The sequence below is a fragment of the Simochromis diagramma genome, unplaced genomic scaffold, assembly GCF_900408965.1.
Source record: "Simochromis diagramma unplaced genomic scaffold, fSimDia1.1 OVJJ01000176.1, whole genome shotgun sequence".
In the NCBI taxonomy this organism is placed as follows: Eukaryota; Metazoa; Chordata; class Actinopteri; order Cichliformes; family Cichlidae; genus Simochromis; species Simochromis diagramma.
Genome location: NW_024386892.1, coordinates 2359071 through 2381640, shown reverse-complemented (window position 1 = coordinate 2381640; position 22570 = coordinate 2359071). Strand labels below are relative to the sequence as shown.

General features: G+C 44.3%; 2 protein-coding genes across 6 annotated transcripts; one reads left to right on the top strand and one right to left on the bottom strand.

Annotated features, from left to right (window-relative positions):
- The first annotated feature begins 1757 nt into the window (after window positions 1–1757).
- On the top strand, window positions 1758–10852 carry ctu2 (cytosolic thiouridylase subunit 2 homolog (S. pombe)). Of its 5 annotated transcripts, none has more exons than XM_040033888.1 (16): window positions 1759–1965; window positions 2545–2619; window positions 3288–3366; window positions 3505–3564; window positions 4609–4669; window positions 4795–4904; window positions 5019–5260; window positions 5392–5527; window positions 5632–5763; window positions 6981–7072; window positions 7182–7279; window positions 8394–8492; window positions 8576–8678; window positions 9300–9366; window positions 9772–9830; window positions 10315–10852. In XM_040033888.1, the coding sequence occupies exons 1-16, from the start codon at window positions 1910–1912 to the stop codon at window positions 10373–10375; spliced, it is 1530 nt and encodes a 509-aa protein (XP_039889822.1). In that variant the 5' UTR covers window positions 1759–1909; the 3' UTR covers window positions 10376–10852. The 5 variants fall into 5 exon arrangements, 4 of the variants coding, with proteins under 4 accessions (XP_039889823.1, XP_039889822.1, XP_039889821.1 ...); XM_040033887.1 differs by having other exon boundaries at window positions 1760–2619; window positions 10315–10412; window positions 10443–10852; XR_005696124.1 differs by lacking the exon at window positions 9772–9830 and having other exon boundaries at window positions 1758–2619; window positions 10315–10412; window positions 10443–10852.
- A 4160-nt stretch (window positions 10853–15012) lies between these two features.
- Window positions 15013–22326, bottom strand: cdk1 (cyclin-dependent kinase 1). Its single transcript, XM_040033893.1, has 8 exons — window positions 22218–22326; window positions 21582–21624; window positions 21155–21311; window positions 20677–20800; window positions 20255–20425; window positions 19303–19466; window positions 17370–17511; window positions 15013–15266 (listed from the first exon to the last, which is right to left on the bottom strand). Exons 2-8 carry the CDS (start codon window positions 21616–21618, stop codon window positions 15150–15152), a joined length of 912 nt encoding a protein of 303 aa, XP_039889827.1. The 5' UTR covers window positions 21619–21624; window positions 22218–22326; the 3' UTR covers window positions 15013–15149.
- Window positions 22327–22570: the final 244 nt, after the last annotated feature.

Below are 22570 nucleotides of genomic sequence, written 5' to 3'. Positions count from 1 at the left end.
AACGAAGTTATAGTGGGATACAAATAATATCAGGCTGGTCCTGCCACAATTTGTTCCCCCTGTGTAAATCACGGACAAACAGTATCCCACATTGCTGATTTTTCGTTCACAAACACTTTTTATTATGACGCATTTCTCCTGAAACTTTGGAGGATTTAGCTCTTTATATAATAAAGTTACAGGAGAATAAAAATAGTTATCAGCCAAAATGTTTATGGTTTATTAAAATAATCCCATCTGATACCCCGTGAGCAATAAATATATAATTTTCTGTTGTAACCCTCAAACTGAATGGTAATGTAATGATACTAATTTTTCACAAAATGAAAACATCAGTACTTCCTGCGTGCTCCCAGCACAGGGGAAACAAATTCTGTCGGGGATACCTACTTTGGCACGACCGGTCCTACAACCGCATCCAAAAATAACATGCAGCTTATCTCAGAACTGTCGGTGAAAATTATTCTTGGAGCTAGGTTTAATTGAGCTGCATTTTAAAGAGGTGCAATTTCACAATTTGTGTATATTTTCTAAGTTCACTATTTTGTCATGTGTTGAGAAAAACACAGATTTAAAAATCACATGGTCTAATATTTACATTTAGCATATAACTGCAACATGCTTTTTTTCGGTTTGTTTTTTTTTAAAGACTCGAAAGGACTTGAAATTCAAAATTTCAGACTTGTGACTTGACTCGGACTTTTACACCAGTGACTTGAGACTCGACTCTGACTTGCCTGACATTACTTGAGACTTGACTTGAGACTTGAGGATAAAGACTCGAGACTTACTTGAGACTTGCAAAACAATGACTTGGTCCCACCTCTGCTAATAACTCTCTATTCTCTGACGTTTCTCTTCCTGTTTTCCCTTCTACAGTAATATTATCTGAACTATGTATTTTAACAGATGTTTAGCCACCAGCTATGCTTTTCTGTCAAGCTCCAAGTGAGCGGCTCGTGTTTCCCCAGTTCCGCACCTGGCCAGGGTCCTGGCCACTCCCACTCACCTGTTCCTCATTCCGTGGCAATCAGTGTGGCCTACCTTAAAAGCTTATGAATCCGATTTAAACCATCTCTGGAGTCTTTAATTTAAAAAAAACCCAAAACCCTAAAAGAATTGTGTTGTTGCCATTTATTTATAAAGGTAGTAATGTTATGTTACCAGGGGAACAACAGCCTGTGCAAGAAAGGTTATATTAAACTAACCATCAGCAGGGATAATGTGTGTTTTTAGTTTGAATATGTGCATAGTGCATTGTCATCTAATACGAGATTTCTGGTATATGTAATGATTGCTTTTATCCATTTGCCTCTATGATAGCGGTTTTTCTGCAATGATTCTGGGTTTCATTGATATGTGAGGGTACATAAAAACAACACTTACAGCTGCAAAACATTTAAACCTCACTGAGAAAATCTAAAATACAAAGTCACCATATCAGATAGTTAATAGTTACAGTTTGGTACTTAGTTTCCTTGCTTATATAAAATGATAAGCCCATTTCTACTTATATTGTTTATACTTAAAGATAGATAAGAAGATAAAGGTTATCTTATCTAAAGACAGGGACAACCAAACAATGTCTGCGCCATAACGGCAACACTGAGGTCACGCTGTAACACGTTTACATCACCTGAGTGACGTATACACCTGTGTCTGCAAGAAAACACTTTCCAGGATTTTAAACAAACAGCCTGCTCTCCACACCACTAGGTGGCGACATGCATCACGGTCTACCAAAGAACCGTTTGCTACGTCATCAAACAGCGACACGATTCAGACACGAGCCTGTGGTGTGGAGGCGGTGGGTCCGTGTTGGTCTGCTGATGAAAAGAATCAGCTGCTGGAGCTTTCACTGATCTGACAGTTGGAGCTCTGCTTGCTGTTTTCTCTCCTAACGGCCGCGATGTGTCAGGTGGAGGAAGATTACCGGGGGGAGATGGAGCGCGCCGCCGCGCCCAGGTAGGCTGAGGTCTACAGTGCTGACAATAAGTATGTTTATGGATGATAAATGGCCCAGCGATGAAACGCAGATAAGCTTAGCTGGGATTTGATCGATATCATAACCGCATTAGTTTGGATATCACACGGAGGGGAATAAGAGTCCAGCAGCTGGGATGTGTTTGTGAATGTTGTAGCCAGTTCATCTGCATCGTTTAAAGTGCCAAGATCCGTAAAGCTTAGATCAGCTTTATCACATGCATTCATGAGAACAGGGTTAAATAATGAGTCTGCGATAATGCAGAGACAGAGCTGCCGAGCTTCTCTCCGCTTTACTCATCAGTTCTGTCCGGAGCCGCTGGTTGAGTCTACGTCCAGATTTAAGCATCTTCTTCTTTGCTGATCCTTAGTTATTATTACCTCTAAGTATCTCACTTCATTTTAACTTGTACATTAGAAATACGTGTACTGGAACGTCCCTTAATAGCTTCAAGTTCACAGAACCATGGAGAACCATAGAGAACACAATCCCAGATCGCCTCACTGTCATCATCAGTGTCATTCCTGCTTTAACATGGCTGCTCTTCTCCTGTTTGTTAGTGTTTCAAAGAAATGTGTCAAATGCAAAGAGGCGCCTGCAGCTTTGGTCATCAGAGCAGGAGATGCGTACTGCAGGTAAGCTGTGCAGCATTTCTACATGTAGAGCTGTGAGAGAGAACACTGAGAGCTCATCTGTGGTGGCTGGGATGTTTTTAAGGTAAGCAGTGTGCCTCACTGCAGGGAAGTTACGTTGAAACCAAGCACACCATTGTTTTTATTGTGACATTACCAATAAGTCTGATGTGTCACATGACCTCTTCCTATTGGAAAAACAAGTTGTATCCAAGATGGCCGACTTCTAAATGGCCACCATGGTCACCGCCCATCTTGAGGAGTTTGCCCCCTCACATACACTAATGTGCCACAAACAGGACTTTAATATCACCAACCATTCCCATGTTATTACGCTGTATCCATAGAAACGGCCCACCCTGCATAACTTTGCTTGGCATGATGCATCCAGCTCAGCCAGGCTGGCTCTGGCCTGTTTCCACAGCCCACCACAGATGCTTCATTGTCAGGTGGACTTCCTCCCTCAGTGGAGACGCGGCTCAGGCTGGTGAAGAATAGACGTACACTGGCTGCTGAGAACACAAATGCTTCATGAAGTTTTTTCTGTACTGTGAGCCCAGCAGTTTCTGAGAGGGTGATGTTTGAAAGAAATGCGTTTGTACATGGAGGTCATGTGAGGTGTTCGCGTGTTTGCAGTGGCTGTGCTCACATCCTGTTTCTGTGTCGTTCAGGCTCTGTTTCAAAGATTTCTTCATTCACAAGTTCAAAGCTGTGCTCGGCAAGAACAGGATCATTTTCCCCGGAGAGAAGGTAAGTCGTTCCTGACTCAGCACAACTAAATTCACTTTGCTCCGTTTTATTGTCCGAGTTTGTCTTTGAGCCAGAATAATCAGCAGAAGCTGGCAGTGTTTGTGACAGCGTCAGAACTGTGTGCCTCCTTTGATCCAGGTCCTGCTGGCTGTGTCCGGAGGCCCTTCTTCCTGTTCAATGCTCAGACAAGTTCAAGAGGTGTGTCATTGTCACCACAAGTCATTTCACTTCAGTTTTATTTATATAGTGCAAATCACAACAACAGCTGCCTCCTTATAATGTAAGATAAAGACCTCACTATCATACAACAGAGAACAGCCCTGCAATCAGTAGGACAAGCAGTTTGGTGACAGTGGGAAGGAAAAACTCCCTTTTAACAGGAAGAAACCTCCAGCAGAACCAGGCTCAGGGAGGGGCGGGGCCATCTGCTGCTGCTGCAAGGGTGGGGGGCAACTCCAGGCCTCGAGGGCCGCTGTCCTGCAGCTTTCAGATCTCACCCTGGGTCAACACACCTGAATCACATGATGAGGTCATTAGCAGGCCTCTGGAGAACTTCACGACATGTTGAGGAGGTCATTTAGCCGTTTGAATCAGCTGTGTTGGATCATCATCTGAAAGCTGCAGGACAGCGGCCCTCGAGGCCTGGAGTTGCCCCCCACCCCTGCGCTGCTGGTTGGGGTGAGAGAAGAAAGAGGGGGCAAAGACTCGCTGTGGAAGAGAGCCAGAGATTAATAACAAGTCATATTTAAATGCAGAGAGGAGAAACACCCAGTGCATCATGGGAATCCTCCGGCAGCCTACGTCTACTGCAGCATAACTAAGGGAGGATTCGGGGTCACCTGGTCCAGCCCTAACTATATGCTTTAGCAAAAAGGAAAGTTTGAAGCCTAATCTTGAAAGTAGAGATAGTGTCTGTCTCCTGAATCCAAACTGGAAGCTGGTTCCACAGAAGAGGGGCCTGAAAACTGAAGGCTCTGCCTCCCATTCTACTTTTAAATACTCTAGGAACAACAAGTAGGCCTGCAGAGCGAGAGCGAAGTGCTCTAATAGGCTGATATGGTACTACAAGGTCATTAAGATAAGATGGGGCCTGATTATTTAAGGAGCAGGATTTTGAGTTGATGCTGGATCCACTGTTGTGGTAGAAAAGCATGAAATATTATATTATAGTCTATCAACTTCTTAAAACCGGCATGAAAAATATCTCTAACTGCCATAAATAGTTAATGATGTTCTTCACAGGGTTTAAGTGAGAAAGCGAACAAGAAGCTGAGATTCGTGCCCGGCGTTGCCTTCATCGACGGTACGTCTGGCCGTACACGGACAGTAAAGGCTCTTCTCTTCTATTTCTGCATCTCTGGTGACGTTTTTCTGAAATGATTCTGGCTAAAAAAGAAAACTTGTAAAGGGGTGTGTCTTTGTTCCCAGAGGGTGCTGCCATAGGTCAGTCGGTGGAGGAGCGACAGAGGACAGTGGCTGAGCTCCAGGCAGTGTTTCAGGCGACTGGTTTCCCCTTCTACATCTTACCTCTGGAGCAGGTCTGTGTAGAGCCGGCCGGCCTGCTGCTCTTGATGTTAATTAGACTGAAGCTGGTCACAGAGCGGTCTGTCTGAACCAGCGTCTGTGTTAAATATACACCGATGTTCTCTAAGGTGCTGGACCTGCCCGCTTCAGTCGTGGCGACCAATCCGTCGCCCTCAGAGCAGCCTGCCAGCGCCTACAAAGCAGCCGTGGATCACTTTGTCGAGACTGACGGCAGCAACTTTCCGAGGCCACAGGAACCAAAGAAGACGCTGCTGCCTCGCGTTCAGGAGTCGCACACGCTGATGCTGCAGCAGCTGCTCGCTTCAGTTAAAACACTGACGGCCAGAGAAGAGCTGCTGAACACACTAAGGTCAGGCGTCAAGCACTCGCTTCTCCTACTTGTGATGCTTTTGCTGCTTAGACACGAAACGGTTCTTTGATTCCCGACTGAGTCTGTCCACCACGTGAGCCCCTGACCTGACTGTGTCGTGTTCCTCAAAGGCAGCATCTGCTGGTGCACACAGCTCGTACAGAGGGCTACAGCAAACTGATGCTGGGAGACAGCTGCACCCGACTGGCTGTTAAACTTCTCACCAGTATATCACTGGGCAGAGGAGCACAGCTGGCCCAGGACACAGTGCGTATAGCTTGTCACCTCGTGTAAAGGATCAGGTCGTGTTCCAGCATTTAAAGTTTGACTTAAAGCAAATCTGCTCTTAATGTTGTCGTTGTTTTAAACAGGGTTTCTCTGACTCCAGATACGGTGACATCATATTAGTGCGGCCAATGAGAGACTACTCTGCCAAAGAAGTAGCTTACTACAACCATCTGTTCACTGTGCCCTCTGTTGTTATTCCAAGTGTGGACACGAAGGTAAAGCATGAAACATTCAAAGTGTGTGAAAGGCTTTAATGTGCAGCAGCGTCAGAGCAGCAAAGCAAACGCTGCAGTCACAGCTGGAACAGCTGTCAGTCACAGCTGGAACAGCTGTCAGTCAGCCTGTGGGGGGCGCTGCAGGCGCTGCCAGCTCATTGGACGGCCTGTTCACGTAGTACAAAAACAAACAAACAGGAAAACAGAAATGTTTCTGAAAATGGTTTGTTTGTTTGTTTGTTTGTTTGTTTTAAATTTCATGTAACAAAACTGCAAACATGAACAGATTCTTTTCCTCTTAACTAACACACGGCTCGTCTGCGCACACACGTCTGCTGTGTTCATATCTAACACAACACAGCTGCACACATGAGCCACAGCACGTTTGCACTCTCTGCTCATATTACATCCTTTACACAACTTGTTTTAACATTGCACTCAACAACAAACACAAAGTCACTTCAGGGACCAAACTGCATCATATTTCTTCATGTTAACATGCAGGCCGCAAGAGGGTGTGACATGGGCCACAAGTGGCCCCCGGGCCACGGCTTTGAGACCCTGCTTCAGACCTGTGTTATGGACAGCCTGTAGGACGGCGGGTTCAGGCGTGCGCCCCAGAACAAACAGGATTTTACTCTCTGATCCCGACTTCCACAAATAATCAAGGTTATTCATGAAACGCGCACCATCAGTACAGATGTGTACAGATGTGTACAGATGTGTACATGACCTGTGCCGCTGTGCACTGTTCCCACGGGACAGTTTCTGCTTCCCTCCTTACATCTTTGAACCATTCATGTTTATTAATGTCCTTGTTGGAGCAAAGCGCTCCATCTTCTTTTTCTTCCCTGTAACTAAACGACCTCAGATTAAATCCAGGCTTCTTCACTGGCTTATCAGGATTAAGTCACTTATTGTAGGTTCCTGGATGGTTAAGCTGGGCTTCATCATGAATACGATGGTTTGGCTTAAACTGTGAGCAAAGCTCTCTCAGAAACTGCGCGAGGGGAAACGAGGCTGCTAAACTTTGGCAGAGACAGAAATGGAGTGTTATCTCAGACGGAGGGAGGTTTTCTATGTTTGACATATTTATTATCATCACCTGAGACGTCAGGACCTTTGCTGTGTGCATCGTCTCTTCCTCTCCCTGCGCCTCCTCCAGGAGTCTCAGCGTTTCCAGCCTGTGTACAGTTTTGTTGCTCTGTGCTCCACAGACGGTGGATAAGGCCAGCATCCAACGTCTCACAGAGAGTTTTGTCACCAAACTGCAGACAGACTTCCCCTCCACCGTCAGCACCATCTACAGGTTGCAGTTACACACATGCTTCATGCACATCAGCGCTTTGAACATATCATGTGTGCTGCAGGTTTCCTCAGACAGTCTCGCTGTTAAACTCAGCACGTGTGTTACGCAGGACCAGTGAGAAGCTGCAGACTGCATGTAGGAAAAGGTCAGGAGCCGACGGCTGCGACCGATGTCTGCTGTGTCTGTGCAGCCTGGATACTGCTGTGGGTGAGTGAGGCGCTCCACAGGCAGCCCCAGCCTGCAGATCACTGACACACACAGGAGTAACCGTGCACATTACAGTGCTCCACTTCAGCTTTATTTACATCCAGGGCTGCACATAAGGAGTCCGCAGGTGCGCAGTGACTGTCAAAATAAAAGACGCGCACCAGATAAGAAGTTGCAACGCGTGTTTGGACTGTGATTGTCCACTAGAGTGGGAGTGGGATTGTCACGGCACACTCTGCACCACATCTCTGTGCGTTCATCGTTTGTTTGAAGCCAGCTCACCTCCTGCAACCGCTTCTCCAAGAATACGCGCTTCTGTTGCGGTTCGGACGCCTGACATGTCTTTGGAGGTGGAGCAACACCAACGTACTGCTTAGAGGAGCTTTCTTCTTCGACATCTGTCAGAGTTCTAAACAAACGTCTGTCCTCCGCTTATGTACGCAAACGCGCGTTGCAACTTCTTATCTGGTGCGTGTCTTTTATTTTGAAAGCGAACCACTGGATATATCCCTCTAAATGTGGACAAACAGGAAGTGGAAACAAGGCCACGTGCTGCAGCCACAGGACTGTAATCACAGCTCTGAAGATTATGTTTTCTTTCTTGCTCACATTCACAATGTTAATAACAGACTGTGGAGCAGTTCATACAAACATCTTTGATCACAGAGCTCGCGTGTCACACAGAGAGCCCACATGGTCCCATCAATAATGGATCAATACTCTGTCATAATCAGGGAAAGACCAGCAGACGCCGTTTCTGCTACAGCTCAATAATCATGTAGAATAACGGTAATATTGTGGTAATGGCACGTTATGACCACCTAATTACAAAGAAGTGAAATACCAGTGTTATAGCTGCTGTGGTAATAAACATATTAATAATAGTGTAGTAACAATGAATGCTAACAGCATCGTCTAATATCTGTATTTAAATCTGTTTGTATGCTGACTTGTGGCAGTGACCTCACAGGGTAACACTGGATTATGAGGCTCTAGGCTGCTGTTCATTATCAGTGTTATAATCCTGGGATGAAGTCTCTGGTGAAAACCATCTGCAGGACATCGTTCTGGTTCAGGACGGCGCGACTGAACCTGTCTGTCGTCATCTTTTCAGAGGAGCCGTCGGCCTTCCAGGCCACGCTCATATCAGATCAGCTGTCCGGGTCCAAGTGTCTGCGAGGCAGCGCTGCTGAAACGCTGAGGCCAGAGCCAGGTACAGTGACTGCTTCAGAACTGAACAAGCTCCACTCTACATGGATACAAAGCTGTGTTTTTACGACCGCTTCTGTTAAACAGGGCGGCCGGAGTCGCCGCCTCCCACCGCACAGTGCTGTTCCTCTGCAGAAGGGCGGGGCTGTGGGAGAGCAGGAAGTGATGGAGGCTGCTGTTCTTCTGCCAAGTAAGTGTTTATTTTCTCTTTTTCAGACATATGTGGCAAATGTTTGCTAAACTGTATGAGGTGCATCCACTAGGTGCTGTGTCACACTCTGACACATTTCTTTGACGAGAGAAATAAGCTTTGACATTTTCTTCACTGGCCTGGCTTCTTGGTTACCTCTAGTTTAATCCCTGCTTATTTTGAGAATGCTGTAATGTTCAAAAATAAGAGCTAGGATTGATCCTCCTCAGCTCGATTGATCTGTAACTGCTAAGGTTTGGAGGAAAGGTCGTGGCTAGGCAAGTTCAGGTGTCTTGAGATAATTGCAACCACAGGCCCCTCTGTAGGTATAAGACCTGTAACATTACAGGGTAATCTATTACAGTGGCAGCATGCTGTCATTTGGACACTTTCATGCTTTCATTCACACGTGCCTGCGACAAAGTGTTTGAGATTATATCCTGTAGGATGGATTTCGTCTAAAGTGAACTGGGAGGAACTTCTTCCACATTTCTTCTTCTGTGCATCGTGTGCTCGTCTGCTGTTTCCTTTCTTCATTGAAACAGTTTTTGAAGCATCGACTGCAGACTCGTCCCTGTGGCTGCTCATAGCTGAGCTTTCTGTATTGCACTTGTATTACAGGCTACCAGAAACAACAGGTCTGAAGAGCCTGTTGTGTTACAGCTGTGCACTGACTGTCAGAGACATGGTGAGTGATGACGTGTTCGACCCTTTCATGCATGAGTTATGACGACCGTTATTCTTCTTCAGGCATAAAAAAGATTTTTGAACTTCATTTTTAAACATGTACTTTTCAAAGACACTTGGATGGACACGATGTGCAAGTGCGCCATCAACACTGACGCAAATACATGGAAACAGCTGTCCACTGCAGTGAGGTCAGGGAGAGCGGGGTCATTGGTGTTTTTGTGTATTTATTGGAGTTGTGGCATCAAGTAGCAACACTTCAAACATTATAACACATACCTGTGACTCAGACGTAGTCGGCCATCAGCGCAGCGAACGGGACGACCGTGAGCAGCACACACCATGTTTGGTATGAACCAATCAGAGTGTGAAGATCTGACATCCAGCCTGTTTGTTTCCTTTCCAGTCGACAGTGAATCACCTCCCTCAGTACATCCTGTCAGAGGCTCAGAGGAGGCAAAGGAGGTGGGGGCTGTTTGTTTCACTCTTCTTTGACGGCGTTTGCATCATAGTTAGGAACAGTTCCTCACTCTGAGGGCAGTTTGCAGACCTCCCTGCGTGCTGACACTGTACCCATGACGTGATGTAAAGTATGACGTCATATTTACGGTGGCTTTGGGAAAGTGTGTTGAACAGTTTGAGCTGCGTCTTTCTCGCGGTCCTCTTTGCAGTCACCCGCCCTGAAAGTCGTCTGTGTTAGTTAAACTGACCACAGGTAAAACGTGCTGATGTGTAAAGACTGGCTTATTTAAAAAATGAAGAAGCATCACAAGGATGTAGTGCTGTTTCCTATTTTGTTCCAACCAAACAACGTTGTTCCAAATCGCATCGTTTCCACTTCTTTCTATGATCGTCTGTCTGCCAGCTGTGCTTTCTTAGAAATACAGATGTTGCATTTACAGTGAGACTGCAGGCGATCGAGGGCTGACTGGGTCGTTGTGCTCTGCAGGTCTCAGATGAGAGAGGAGATCAGCGAGTTCCTGCTGGACGATGGTGACGAAGGAAATTAGAAACAAAAGGAGAAGCCCCGCCCCCCACGTGTGTGTCTGTGTGTGTGTGCGAACGTGTGTGTGTGTGTGTGTGTGTGGCAATCTTGCATTCTTTTAAATGATTTAGTTCTTTTCTTTGAGTCTTCTTGCTTCTTCTCCTTAAACACACTTCAGCTGTTCTCGTACAGATAAGCTTGTATCATGAATGTGACAACATGTAACATTAATCTCTTTATTTCCTTAATAAACCTTCACATATCAAAAAGACAACATGGCAGTGAGTGGAACTATAGCAGGAGTCCATCTCCTCCTTGTGTGAGTGATATAAACCATGTTTACATGTTTACATCTACGCATACATCAACACAAATCAAACACGCACAAAACAAAGTTTTATTCAACACATTCAGTTGATCATGTTGTCAGAAATCGTTGAATTTCGATGAAACATTTAAAAACTGCGTTTTGTATTTTTCATTAAAATCTGCTAAAACTCCACCTGTGTCTGAATGTGTGCGTACTTTACAGAGAAGTTGTTGTTATGGTAATAAAAATACAATTTTTAATCATTAGAGAAAAAATTACCAGTAATCATCCCACAGATGTAATATTATCTACAGCTACTCTTAGTACCATTGATGTTAAGTTAGACTCTTTTTCTCCAATTGATCTTTCTGAGTTAACTTCAATAATTACTTCCTCCAAACCATCAACGTGTCTTTTAGACCCCATTCCTACAAAACTGCTCAAAGAAGTCCTGCCATTAATTAATGCTTCGATCTTAAATATGATCAACCTATCTCTAATGATCGGCTATGTACCACAGGCCTTCAAGCTGGCTGTAGTTAAACCTTTACTCAAAAAGCATCTCTAGACCCAGCAGTCGTAGCTAATTATAGGCCAATCTCCAACCTTCCTTTCATATCAAACATCCTTGAAAGAGTAGTTGTCAAACAGCTAACAGATCATCTGCAGAGGAATGGTTTATTTGAAGAGTTTCAGTCAGGTTTCAGAGCTCAGCACAGCACAGAAACAGCTTTAGTGAAGGTTACAAATGATCTTCTTATGGCCTCTGACAGTGGACTCATCTCTGTGCTTGTCCTGCTAGACCTCAGTGCAGCGTTCGATACTGTCGACCATAATATCCTATTAGAGCGATTAGAACATGCTGTAGGTATTACAGGTACTGCGCTGCAGTGGTTTGTATCATATCTATCTAATAGACTCTAGTTTGTTCATGTAAATGGAGAGTCCTCTTCACACACTGAGGTTAATTATGGAGTTCCACAGGGTTCAGTGCTAGGACCAATTCTGTTTACATTATACATGCTTCCCTTAGGCCAGGGGTCCTCAATCCCAGTCCACGAGGTCCGGTGTCCCTGCAGGTTTTAGATGCAGGTTGTCCTTCCCACTGTTGCCAAAGTGCTGCTCATAGGGGGTCATATGATTGTTGGGTTTTTCTCTGTATCTATGAAGCGCCTTGAGGCGACTTATGTTGTGATTTGGCGCTATATGAATAAAATTGAATTGAATTGAATTGAATGGTGTCAAAGGGTGAGTGTCAATGAACTGAATGGATTTTGGGCTGTATCAGGACAAAATCTGCATGTGGATCCTTCCCAGATCCAGCGTGTGTTAGTGCTGAGAGCGCTCTTGATGCTGCTGTTTACAGATGATGACGGACACTTTAAAGTAACTTTAAGGTTAGGGATTGCAGCTCGAGGTGGTACATGAGAAATCAAATGTTCTTTTAAGTCCTATCTTTAATGGATGTAGCCTTTTCAGTGGGAGGAACATTTCCTCGGTCTCTGAGGCTGTAATGGTCTACAGTTCCTGCAGTGACCGGTCACATATCGAATGCATCATCAGTTACAGAAGGGTAAACATTTTTTGTTTCTGTTGCAGCTAACCACAACCCAGTAAAGTTAAAGGCTCTTCTAAACTGATTCCCAGTTTGAACTGGGTTGAGTGTGTGGTTTGAGATTGGCTTGTATACCTGAAGCTCCTTCCTGTACCATCTGACTGGGGCTCATGGGATCCCTCTTCACCCAGTACAGAAATACTCTAACATTTACTGGCCAGCCATTATTTGGGCAACTGCAAGATATTTGTACTTTGAAGCAGATGAAGACATTTAGGAAGTACGAACATCATAATAGAGTTGAAAGAGGCGAAGCCTTCCAGTGGTCCAAATCTAGTTTTAGACCTAATTGCAGAGCCTTAAAATGACCTGTTTGCCTAAATGCTTGAATTTTCTGCGGCTTATCGTGAAAAGGTTAGATCCAATATGTCCTTGGTACGCACGAGAGATCTGCATTAACTCACTTTTCTGAATATATTTGAAAGTAGTGTCAATAATTGAAGGATGCTCAATCAGTGTAGCCCATTAGCACACTGGGAGGCTGGCCTCACACACAGTGAATGTAACAGTCTGTAAATATTATAAAGTGTTAAATCCACTGTGTGAGTTCTATCTACAACTATGTTGAACACAATCTAATGATCTGATCATACAGCATCAACCTGCATTTAGGCACAATCAAGGAAACCTGAGATTCAAAGGTCGTCCATGATTTCCTCTGGGATTAATAAAGTACTCTGAGTCTGAAACCAACGGTCACAATGGGCAAGACAGGTCACTGGAATATCTCTGACTGTGACCGAGCTGTTATTTCCCATGCAACCATCCCCAGGGGTTCACAGAAGTGGAAATTTGCATCATGGATGTTTGTAGATGAGCCTGCAGCAACTGCACGGTGCCATCATCTCCATATAGTGAAACCTCAGAGGAGCGTTTCCACCACCTTGTTGATCTAACCTGTAAAACATTCAGGCAGCTCTGAGGCCCAGTGAGTGTAGTCGATATTGCTACTTATTACTACAACTTACTAGTAAACGAGTTCAGTGTAGTCCAGTCGTAATGCTCGTTGGCTCTCCAAGGATAACGAATGGTTCAATTTTACATGTATTGTGGAGGTAAACACAGACAACACGGAGCTCTTAGTTCTCACTCCTGCTTTATTCCTCTCCTCACATCAACTGAACACATGGCGCCACACAACACGGCAACACACTTCAACACTGGGTGTGAGTGCAGCCTAGTGGTACGCAGCATCATTCTTTTAACTATTCCCCAGTTCATGGTCACTGGGGGTGGATCTTAGGCTACGTTCACTCTGCAGGTCTTGATGCTCAATTCAGATTTTTTGATCAAATCTGATTTTTTTGTCTGCTCGTTCACACTACAAATAAAATACGACAGCAAACGCGCTCTAGTGTGAACGCTGAAAGCGGCCGCATGCGCAAAAGAAGACGTCACACACAACGGCTCTGTTTAGACCCAGAGCAACAGTATGTTTGACTGATGGCCCTTAATATAAAGACTTCGGACTTTAAGTTTCCCAATTTTTGCTCTAAGTTATTTTGTTATTTACATAATAATGTAAATAACAAAATAATGATCCTTATTGCTGTTTTAGAGGAGCGGTGCTTCAAAGAATAGCTGCAGATTTCTGTCAGAATCTGCAGGTTATACAGTACAAAGAAAATGTTCATGTTGTCTTCCCAACAGTTTCACTAACATCTACACTGGATGGACAGGAAGCGTTCGCGATGTCTTCTCCGGCGCTGATAATCGGCGTCTGTCTTGTGTCAGTAACGTAAAAGACGGATTTAATGCGACATGACCATCAAACAGCAGTCGCTTTCTGAAACATCGGATATGTATCAGATTCAGGACCACATACGAAAGTGACCCAGATCTGATTTGTGCCGTTCACACTGTCACACCATGATGGGATAGATGGGTCGCATAGGGTCAGAAAAAGCGGATTTGATGTGCTTTCGCCTGCAGTGTGAACGTAGCCCAAGTTTCTCCTATGACAGTCGGCCTATTCTTTTTGCTTTTAATGCAGGACAGTAGCACATTAGAGCCAGCTGGAAACTCTTCAGTTCAGGTACAGGTGGACATGACTCGAGGGGAAAGCTTCGATGACTGTCCTATTAGCTGGGACGAGCCTGTGAAGATAGTCTGAGGAAGTTTGGGGACCTTTGCCCATAAAGACAAGTGTTAAAGTTACAAAGATGAACACAAGCTGAGCTGCAGGTGTTTCTGAGTGCAAACATTATGTGTCCTGAACTGAAACGCTCAGTGTTAACAAATGTTTAAGTTCTTACGTTTAATACAAACTCACCTCGTCTCCCTCGTTAGAGAGGAGCCTGTGTGCTGCAGATTATTGTATGCATCAACTATAACTTCAAATAAAGCTCTTACTTAACAGAGTTGAATAGGGGAACATGAACACTTATAGCACAGCATGAGTAACCTTAAGTACAGCACAATGTTTGAGTCTCCTTTTCTTTAGAATACCTCAAAGTTAGAAGCCACAGGAAGTGTCCCCTCCCAGAGATTACCATAACATTACACAGCACTTCTAATTACTCACAGTACAATTGGTGTTGTGAGTACGGCGTACTTAGTGTAACATGGGGAAAGGTGTTTTTCCCGTCATAGTTACCGTGAAGCAAACTCAGTAACATTAAATAAGACACCCTGACCGTCACGGCGGCGCAGCGTCACGGCGGCGCAGCGTCACGGCGGTGACACTGCGCGCGTGTTTCATGATGTTGGAAAGAACGAGACATTAGGTCCAAATAACTGAGCAGGAAAAAAGAAAAAAAGTGCAGTTTTATTAAAGATTGACACTTTTTCCTCACACAGATACACACAAATACACATACACATATTTACAGAGTCACAAATGGTATGTGTCAATAAGCAAAGTCAGTATGCATTTCAGATTTTGTTGATGTTGGCAGCTGGCAGGGTGGATTTGTCCAAGTCGTCAAAGTAAGGGTGCGTCATGGCCTCACGGGCAGAGAGCCGTTTGGGGGGATTGTAGGTCAGCATTTTCTACAGAGACGAGACCAGAACAGACGATTAAACCTGAACATGCACCAGTTCCTGGACTGGAAACTGGCACCAGCTCAGCTTCATGACCAACATCAGCAGGGCTGTGCCAGCTTATTATTAACAATAAGAAAACAATGTCAGATGTAGCACCAGGTTAACATCTTTAACACTGGATACTGTGCTGTGTCACCACTGCTGACCTATAATGCTAGAAACGATCCTGGTGACTAGTTTCTTAGTGACATAGACGAGGCAAAAATAGAAAACATCTGAAAAACACACTGCGACTGCAAAGCGCGGCGCATGCTGCCGTGCTGTTTCACAGTTCACGACAACCACTTAAAATCTAAAATGACAACAATCATCCATTTGCTTCTGCTAGCCCTGCACACCCCCATCATCAGGACAAACACTTCAAATTAGGAAATTCACTTTGTTTAAACTGAAAAGCTCCTGATGCCCAAGACAAACTTCACTGAATAAATTCAAAGAAAGATCATCACTGATTTCTTTGAATTAATGTGATTTAATTTTGAGGGTAAAGCAGAATGTGGGGCTGTGAGACAGGAAGCAGCACGTGGCTGCTTCCTGTCTCACAGCTGAAGCTCGGCTAACAGGAGGCAACAGGACAGTAACGATAGAAGTACTGCAGTATCACCTTAGGACCGCTGTGCAATAACACATCCTCACTGATCTTAGTTACCTGAGGCCACGCTGTAAAGAAATGTGGGTCAAAATTCCTCCAAGATAGGAACAAGACAAACATACAGTGGAACCCCGGCTTACGAAGACCCCATTTAACCAAAAATGTACGTTACGAAGGCACTTAACGGCAATATTTTTGCCCGTGGTACGACAAAATGCCCGCGTAATGAAATGCGTTTCGCTATTCCACGTGAAAGACGTATTGTTGTTGCAGTGCGCTACTTTGTGTGCTTTTCCTTTGCAATTAGCCTGTCGTTCATTTAAAATGGGGCCGGCGTAAATATGAGCGAGTTTAAGAAAATACCATTGCAGTGTACGCACGTACATTAATTAACATAAATGTACGTTTTAAAGTTTAGAACTAAATCCCATAATGTTATGTACACGTACGTGTGCTTTCTTCAGCCTCCACCAAGAACGTCGTCTCCTGCCAGCATCGCCTCACTCACGACGGAAAAAGCTGCTTCGACTTACGAAAGACCCTCTGGAACGAATTAATTCGGTAAGTCGAGGTTCCAGTTTATATAGAAAGAAGCCAGTCTGCTGCTAACGCTGGTTTACCAGCGCTCTGCGTCTGCATGTTGTTCTATTAAATGAATGATGTGGCGTCAGCTGCTAAGGACTGCTCCATTATTCATGTGAACACTGATTAAGCATTCACATCGTTGTGTAAAGCTTCATAGGTGCTCGTGTGTCCTGCTTTCTTACAGCAGCTCTTCCACCTGATGTCTCCATAAATGTTCATGCAGAAACTAACGACCACCTCTGAAGCCCCGATGATGCGTGACACTGATTTCCTTTCTGATCTGTTACCAAGTAAAAGTCAAGCTAGTGTCTTTGATACTAATCTGATACTTTGTACAAGAACTTCTTGTGTTTGGAAAATCAAAAGTAGTTTATTTCAAATGATGCCCTTCATAACACTGAAGTATAGACAGCTGTGATCAAGCTCCACGTTCTCCATGAACATGGAGCAAACACACACAATCAGCCTTGACTGTCAACTGAGTCCCACGTGAGCCGTGATACAGTACAGCTGCATTTCACATCTCACTATGAAAGGCGGAAGAAAAAGTAGTTCCTACCAACCATACGTGGGGCCCCACGTATGGTTGGTAGGGACACAAGTATTTCTACATGACTGTCGAGTTAAAACAAACAATAGTGAATCACCCACACAGACACTTTTCAAAAAGCCTGGTTGAATATCACCATCACAACTTTGTCACGAGGACAGAAAGAAACACCTCCAGCCTCAGGAAACCAGGTGAGGTGACCAGGTGTTTGACCTGCTTCCCTCTGGTCACAACTTTGCTGTACATGTACAATGAGAATAAAAGGCTATTCTATTCTATTCCAGGTTTAATTAGCATGCTGTGGTGCTGCCTTTGTCCTTACCGCCAGTAGGTCCAGGCCATTCTTATCCAGGTTTTTCACCATGGATGAGAGGTTGCCAGATTTCCATTTGGGAAAAGTGTTTTTGTAGTCTGGCAGACTCTCGACATCAGGCCACACATCATTGTTTGGGGTTCCCAGCGTCCTGGAAAAAAGACAAAGACTCCAGGGTCAGTTCATTTGTTTGTTTCCATGAGCCACAAAGTGTTAAAACACCGAAGACAGTCTACAGCTGAAGCTTTAGAGAAAACAGACTGTTTTAAATCTGACACACAGACACACTCGTTGTTGTTTCAAATAGCTGCCAGAATAATGTGGAGTACGGCACCAGATGTGAACACCAACCCCGCCTTACAGGCCTAATCTTACCAATCCCTGCTTCTCCACACAATCCAGGCGGCCTCAAACTGTAGGAATGACTCTGTCAGCTCTACGTTAGGACATCAACGTGACATTAACACTAACACAACTTCTCTGGCTCTACACCGCAAATGTCCAAGTCAACAGATTTATGTGTTTAAGCTAGCTATGTAGCACTTACGTTTGCTATAACAACAATGTGTTGTTGTTCACCACACACACACTTACATTCAAAGGCTTCGTCCTGATGAAGTAATGATGTAGAAGAATACCAGGTAACAGATGTGTTAACTGTGACATGTCAATTACACACACACACACACACACACACACACACACACGTACACACACGTGTGAGGTCGCTGTTCCACCTACTTTTTTTATCTACGCAGCTAGAGACCTGGCAGATGTATAAGGCAGTCCAGAACCTAACCCACTACAACACCAGAAACACCAGAAACACCGTGACAGCTGAGGGTGATGCTGTGCTCGACCATGAACCATTTATTCACATGTTTCAAGGTAAAAAGACTCAAGGAAGCCACAGCTCAGCTGTCATGGTGCGAGAGTACGAGGCGAGGTGCACACTTAGGGTGGTGGATCCCAGGAAGACTGCGCGGAGGGTCCTGAGCGAGTGTGCACATCAGCTTTCCATGGTCTTCACTAAGATCATCAGTGCATCACTGTCCCAGTCCTTCAGCCCACCATCCCTGAATTCAGCCGCAATCGTTCCACTACCCAGAGAGACCATAAGCAGCCTGAACTGGCTGCTGTGATGCTGTGCAGACTAAAACTTCAGCAAGGCTGACCTATAACCCATCAGCATCGACTGGAAGTGCATGGATGGAGCTTGTGTGCACACCAACCTCCAATGGAACAACACCCTGAGAGGCTCTGAAGAAGGCCCATCAGCATCTCCACTTACTGAGGGATCTAAAACCTGAACAGGGAGCTGGTGACGACTGCATGTCTGTGTGGTTCTTGAGCTGTACTACAGCACACAGGGATTACTGGCCCCTCTTTTCCTCCCTGGAGGAAACCCATCACTGTGGTGACCTGCACACACTCAGGACACCAGGTGTTTAAGCTTCTGTCCTCCCACAGGAGATCCAGGACGCTGAGGTCATTGACAACCAGACCTCAGCCCTAATCAATGCTATCAGCTCTGTACATACTGTATATATACACACATGGTACTAATTTATTGTGATTTTCTTGCCTTTCCTTTAACAGTGGTAAGCTACACTCACTACACTCAGAGTTGGTTGACCCACAGCAGACACAGTAGTTGTGTGTACAGTCAGACTGCAGTCTTTCAGAGCCAGGCACAAAGCAGGGACAGCCAGTCCTCGTAAGTACAAGAGCACCACACGTGGAAACATGAGATCCACAGGTTCAGCCAATCGTCTCTCCCACTCACACAAAAGGCTGAGCTCATCTGTAAATGTAACATTGTCTCGCACCAACAGTTCTTCATATTTGCCCGTCTTTCTCAATTCAAATTGAAATCAGCAGTTCAACCAAACTTCGGCTTCTATTGTTCCTAAACACATGAAGATGTTTTTGCTGTGTCTACCTGAAGATCCTGAAGAGCTGGTCTATCTCAGAGTCTCCATGAAACAGAGGCTTCTTAGTAGCAAGTTCTGCAAAGATTGTCCCAGTGCTCCAAACATCAACGGGGGTGGAATATCGGGGTGAGCCCAGCAGGACCTCTGGGGCCCGGTACCAAAGAGTGACAACCTGGGAACACAAAGCAGGATATACCAGGCTGTCTGTGACCGTTTCAGATTTACAAACTAGTCGCGCCGCCTTGTTTGATGTCATTCTCACATGTCTGGATTCACACTCATGGTCTCATTCTGACAGTTTATAATAACCATAAACATGTTTAATGAATTGTTTTTGTAACTTTGTAACATTTTGTAACACAGTTGTATGAAACGCTTGCAGCCTGTTTCTGAACCACTACGACTACAAAGCAGACGGCAGTTTATTTGTGCGTCGCTCTAAAACTCTCCCCTCTCACAACCAAATGCTGCCTGACCCGGTTTATTCATGCAGCACATTTCCAACAGTCTGTGCTGCAACGTGCTTAACAATGTAAAACATCAGGAAAAATAATAAAATGCACAACAATGATGCAGTGAAATATAAAAGAGAAAAAATAAAATGATAAATATAAAAATAAATTATGCTTTTACTGTTTCTTCCTGTGCTAAATGTGACAATAACATTCAAGAAAAAGCATCACGCAAAATCACAACTCTGGTTTTACGCAGAGTTTCAAAACTGGTACATAGTTTGAAGTCCTCACTTTCAACACGAGTGCCTTGAAGCGACACATCGTAGATTGGTCATGTGATTTGAGTGTACAGGGGCGCCCGTCGACCCCAGAGGGTCACCTGTACAGAGTCGGTCTAAATCTGTAAGGATTTTTCTTGGTTTTTAAAATTACAAGAAAAAGTAAAAGAAATGGTTTGAGATGCAGTGGCCTGCATATCCCAGGAGCTGTGAGCAAGGATCCTTACCTCATGGGTGTAGACCCTGACAGGAACACCAAAGGCTCTAGCCAAACCAAAGTCTGCCAGTTTGATAACGCCCTTGTTGTCAATCAGCAGATTCTGTGGTTTCAGGTCACGATGGAGCACTCGGCGACAGTGACAGAAGTAGATGCCCTCCAATATCTGGTAAAGGTAGCTCTAAACAGTGTTGGAGAACGAGCAGATCTTTAGATGAGCTGACCAGCAGCCAAATGACAAAACCTTAAAATGTAACAGAAAGCACCTGAATTGGGAGGGTTGAGACTGCAATCTGCTCATTTTGCACACTATAACTTTAAGAATTTGGCTTATGAATTATGTAATATATTATCTGATAACATAACCCATCTCAGATTTAAAAGCTTCAAGTTCAAGCAACTATTGCACCGCTGAATTAATGTAATACTTACTTTGACCAACATAGAGTCCATGTACTGGCCAGAGGGGATGGAGTCCAAGTATTTCTTCAGGTCCATGGACAGGAACTCGAAGATGAGGTAGAGACGAGATTCTTGCATTAGGACATCTAGGAGTCTGGATTACGCACACAAATACACATGAGTTCATACTTTATGTATACATTTTCTCATTAGATGTGACTGAGCAGCAACTATTTGACCTCTTCCCGGCACTCTGCACAATACTGAAACTGTTGATCCTGCAGTGTCAACTATTGCTACACATACATTTATATAATGAACTTGATGCATATGTTCAAAACTTCACAATAGTTTCTATTGTTTGACCAACACCATGTCTCTCCATGCTGCACAAAGGGCACCAGACAATACAGAGAATATAGAGAAGTATTGTACATATAAAAATTCAAACCTCATGTTATAAAAACCAAAAGGATTTTAAGATCAAACAAAGAACTTGAGAGCTTACCGTACAACATTGGGATGTTTCAGCTCCTGGAGCAGAGAAACCTCTCTGACAGCTGTGCTGGGAACGCCCTCCTCCTCACTCTCCAGTCGGATCTTCTTCATAGCCACAATTTGCCCCGTTGCCTTGTGCTTACCTTTATACACAACCCCATATGTACCTGGGGGAAAGCACGAGCACTGGATGAAATGTACTGGCAGCGCTTGTTTATGCTTCCAAATTGCTGGACATCATTACTTGCTACCAAAGTAATACTTGTCAAAAGAAAAGTTACACTAGAACAACTTTATAACCATGAGATTGTTGAGCAAACAGAGATTACAAGATGCACAAGAAAACTTGACTACACACATAATTACACATTTTTGAAGTATCGACATTTGTAGAGCTTCATGTGAATAATTTAGATGAACCATACGTTAAAACTAACCTTCTCCGATTTTCTCTATTTTCAGGTAGTCTTCCATTATTGCCTGAAAGGAGAAAGAGAAAAACAGGCTGTAACGTAAACAACTTCCGAGGACCTGCATTCACTTCGATCAGCTTACACACACATCTAATCATTTGTTGAGTGTCGATATTAGGTTAGATCAGCCTTTTATTTAAAAATGAACTATACAACAAGCCTGTTCGTATCGAGCACGACCTTGTACGGAAATCATTCAAACTGGAAACTCATGTCACGTTAATTTACCCACTTACAGTAATGCAGACAGGCCTTTCGCCAGAACAGCAGGCTACCTCAAAATACGAACGGGGACGTTTTGAAACGTTAGTTGTGTTGCATTAAGCAGCTCGCAAGTTTTCCCGTCGCTCTTTCACTCGTTTTAGTAACTAAGGCTAGTTAGATATTAAGCAGTCGTGAAATTAGCTTTTCTGATTAACGACCAAGAGAGGACCACTAACGTTAGCTTAACAAAGTGTTTAGCCATCAAAGGCACCTTTTTTGAATGTCATGCTAACTGCTAAGACACGTTGTGTCGGGCGTTCATGTTCCGCATTAGCTAAGGAGTCTTTTAAATGTAAAATTTAAATTTCACTTGTACTGACAAATATAAAAAATTACCTGTTTGTGCCTCGTTTTTTACAGACACGAACAAACTGCCGCTGGAACGCTCCCGGACTCTTTTGAAATGACTGGAGTGCAGCAGCAGGTTAAAACAGTCCAATGAGCATACGGATTGTATTTTCAAAACAGCCAATAAGAGGAAAGGAAGGCTGTCACGTGGGTAGAGCGGGAGACAACCCGCCGATGTCCTTGGGAGCGTTCACTGACGCTGGGATATTTAAGCCCTACCCACTTCTAGGATCCGATTGACTTACATACTATTTATTTCTACAGTTACAGTTAGATTAAATACGTATCGTTGTGCAGTTTGTAGATTACACAGAATGCGTATACAAGAAAAATAGCCTACA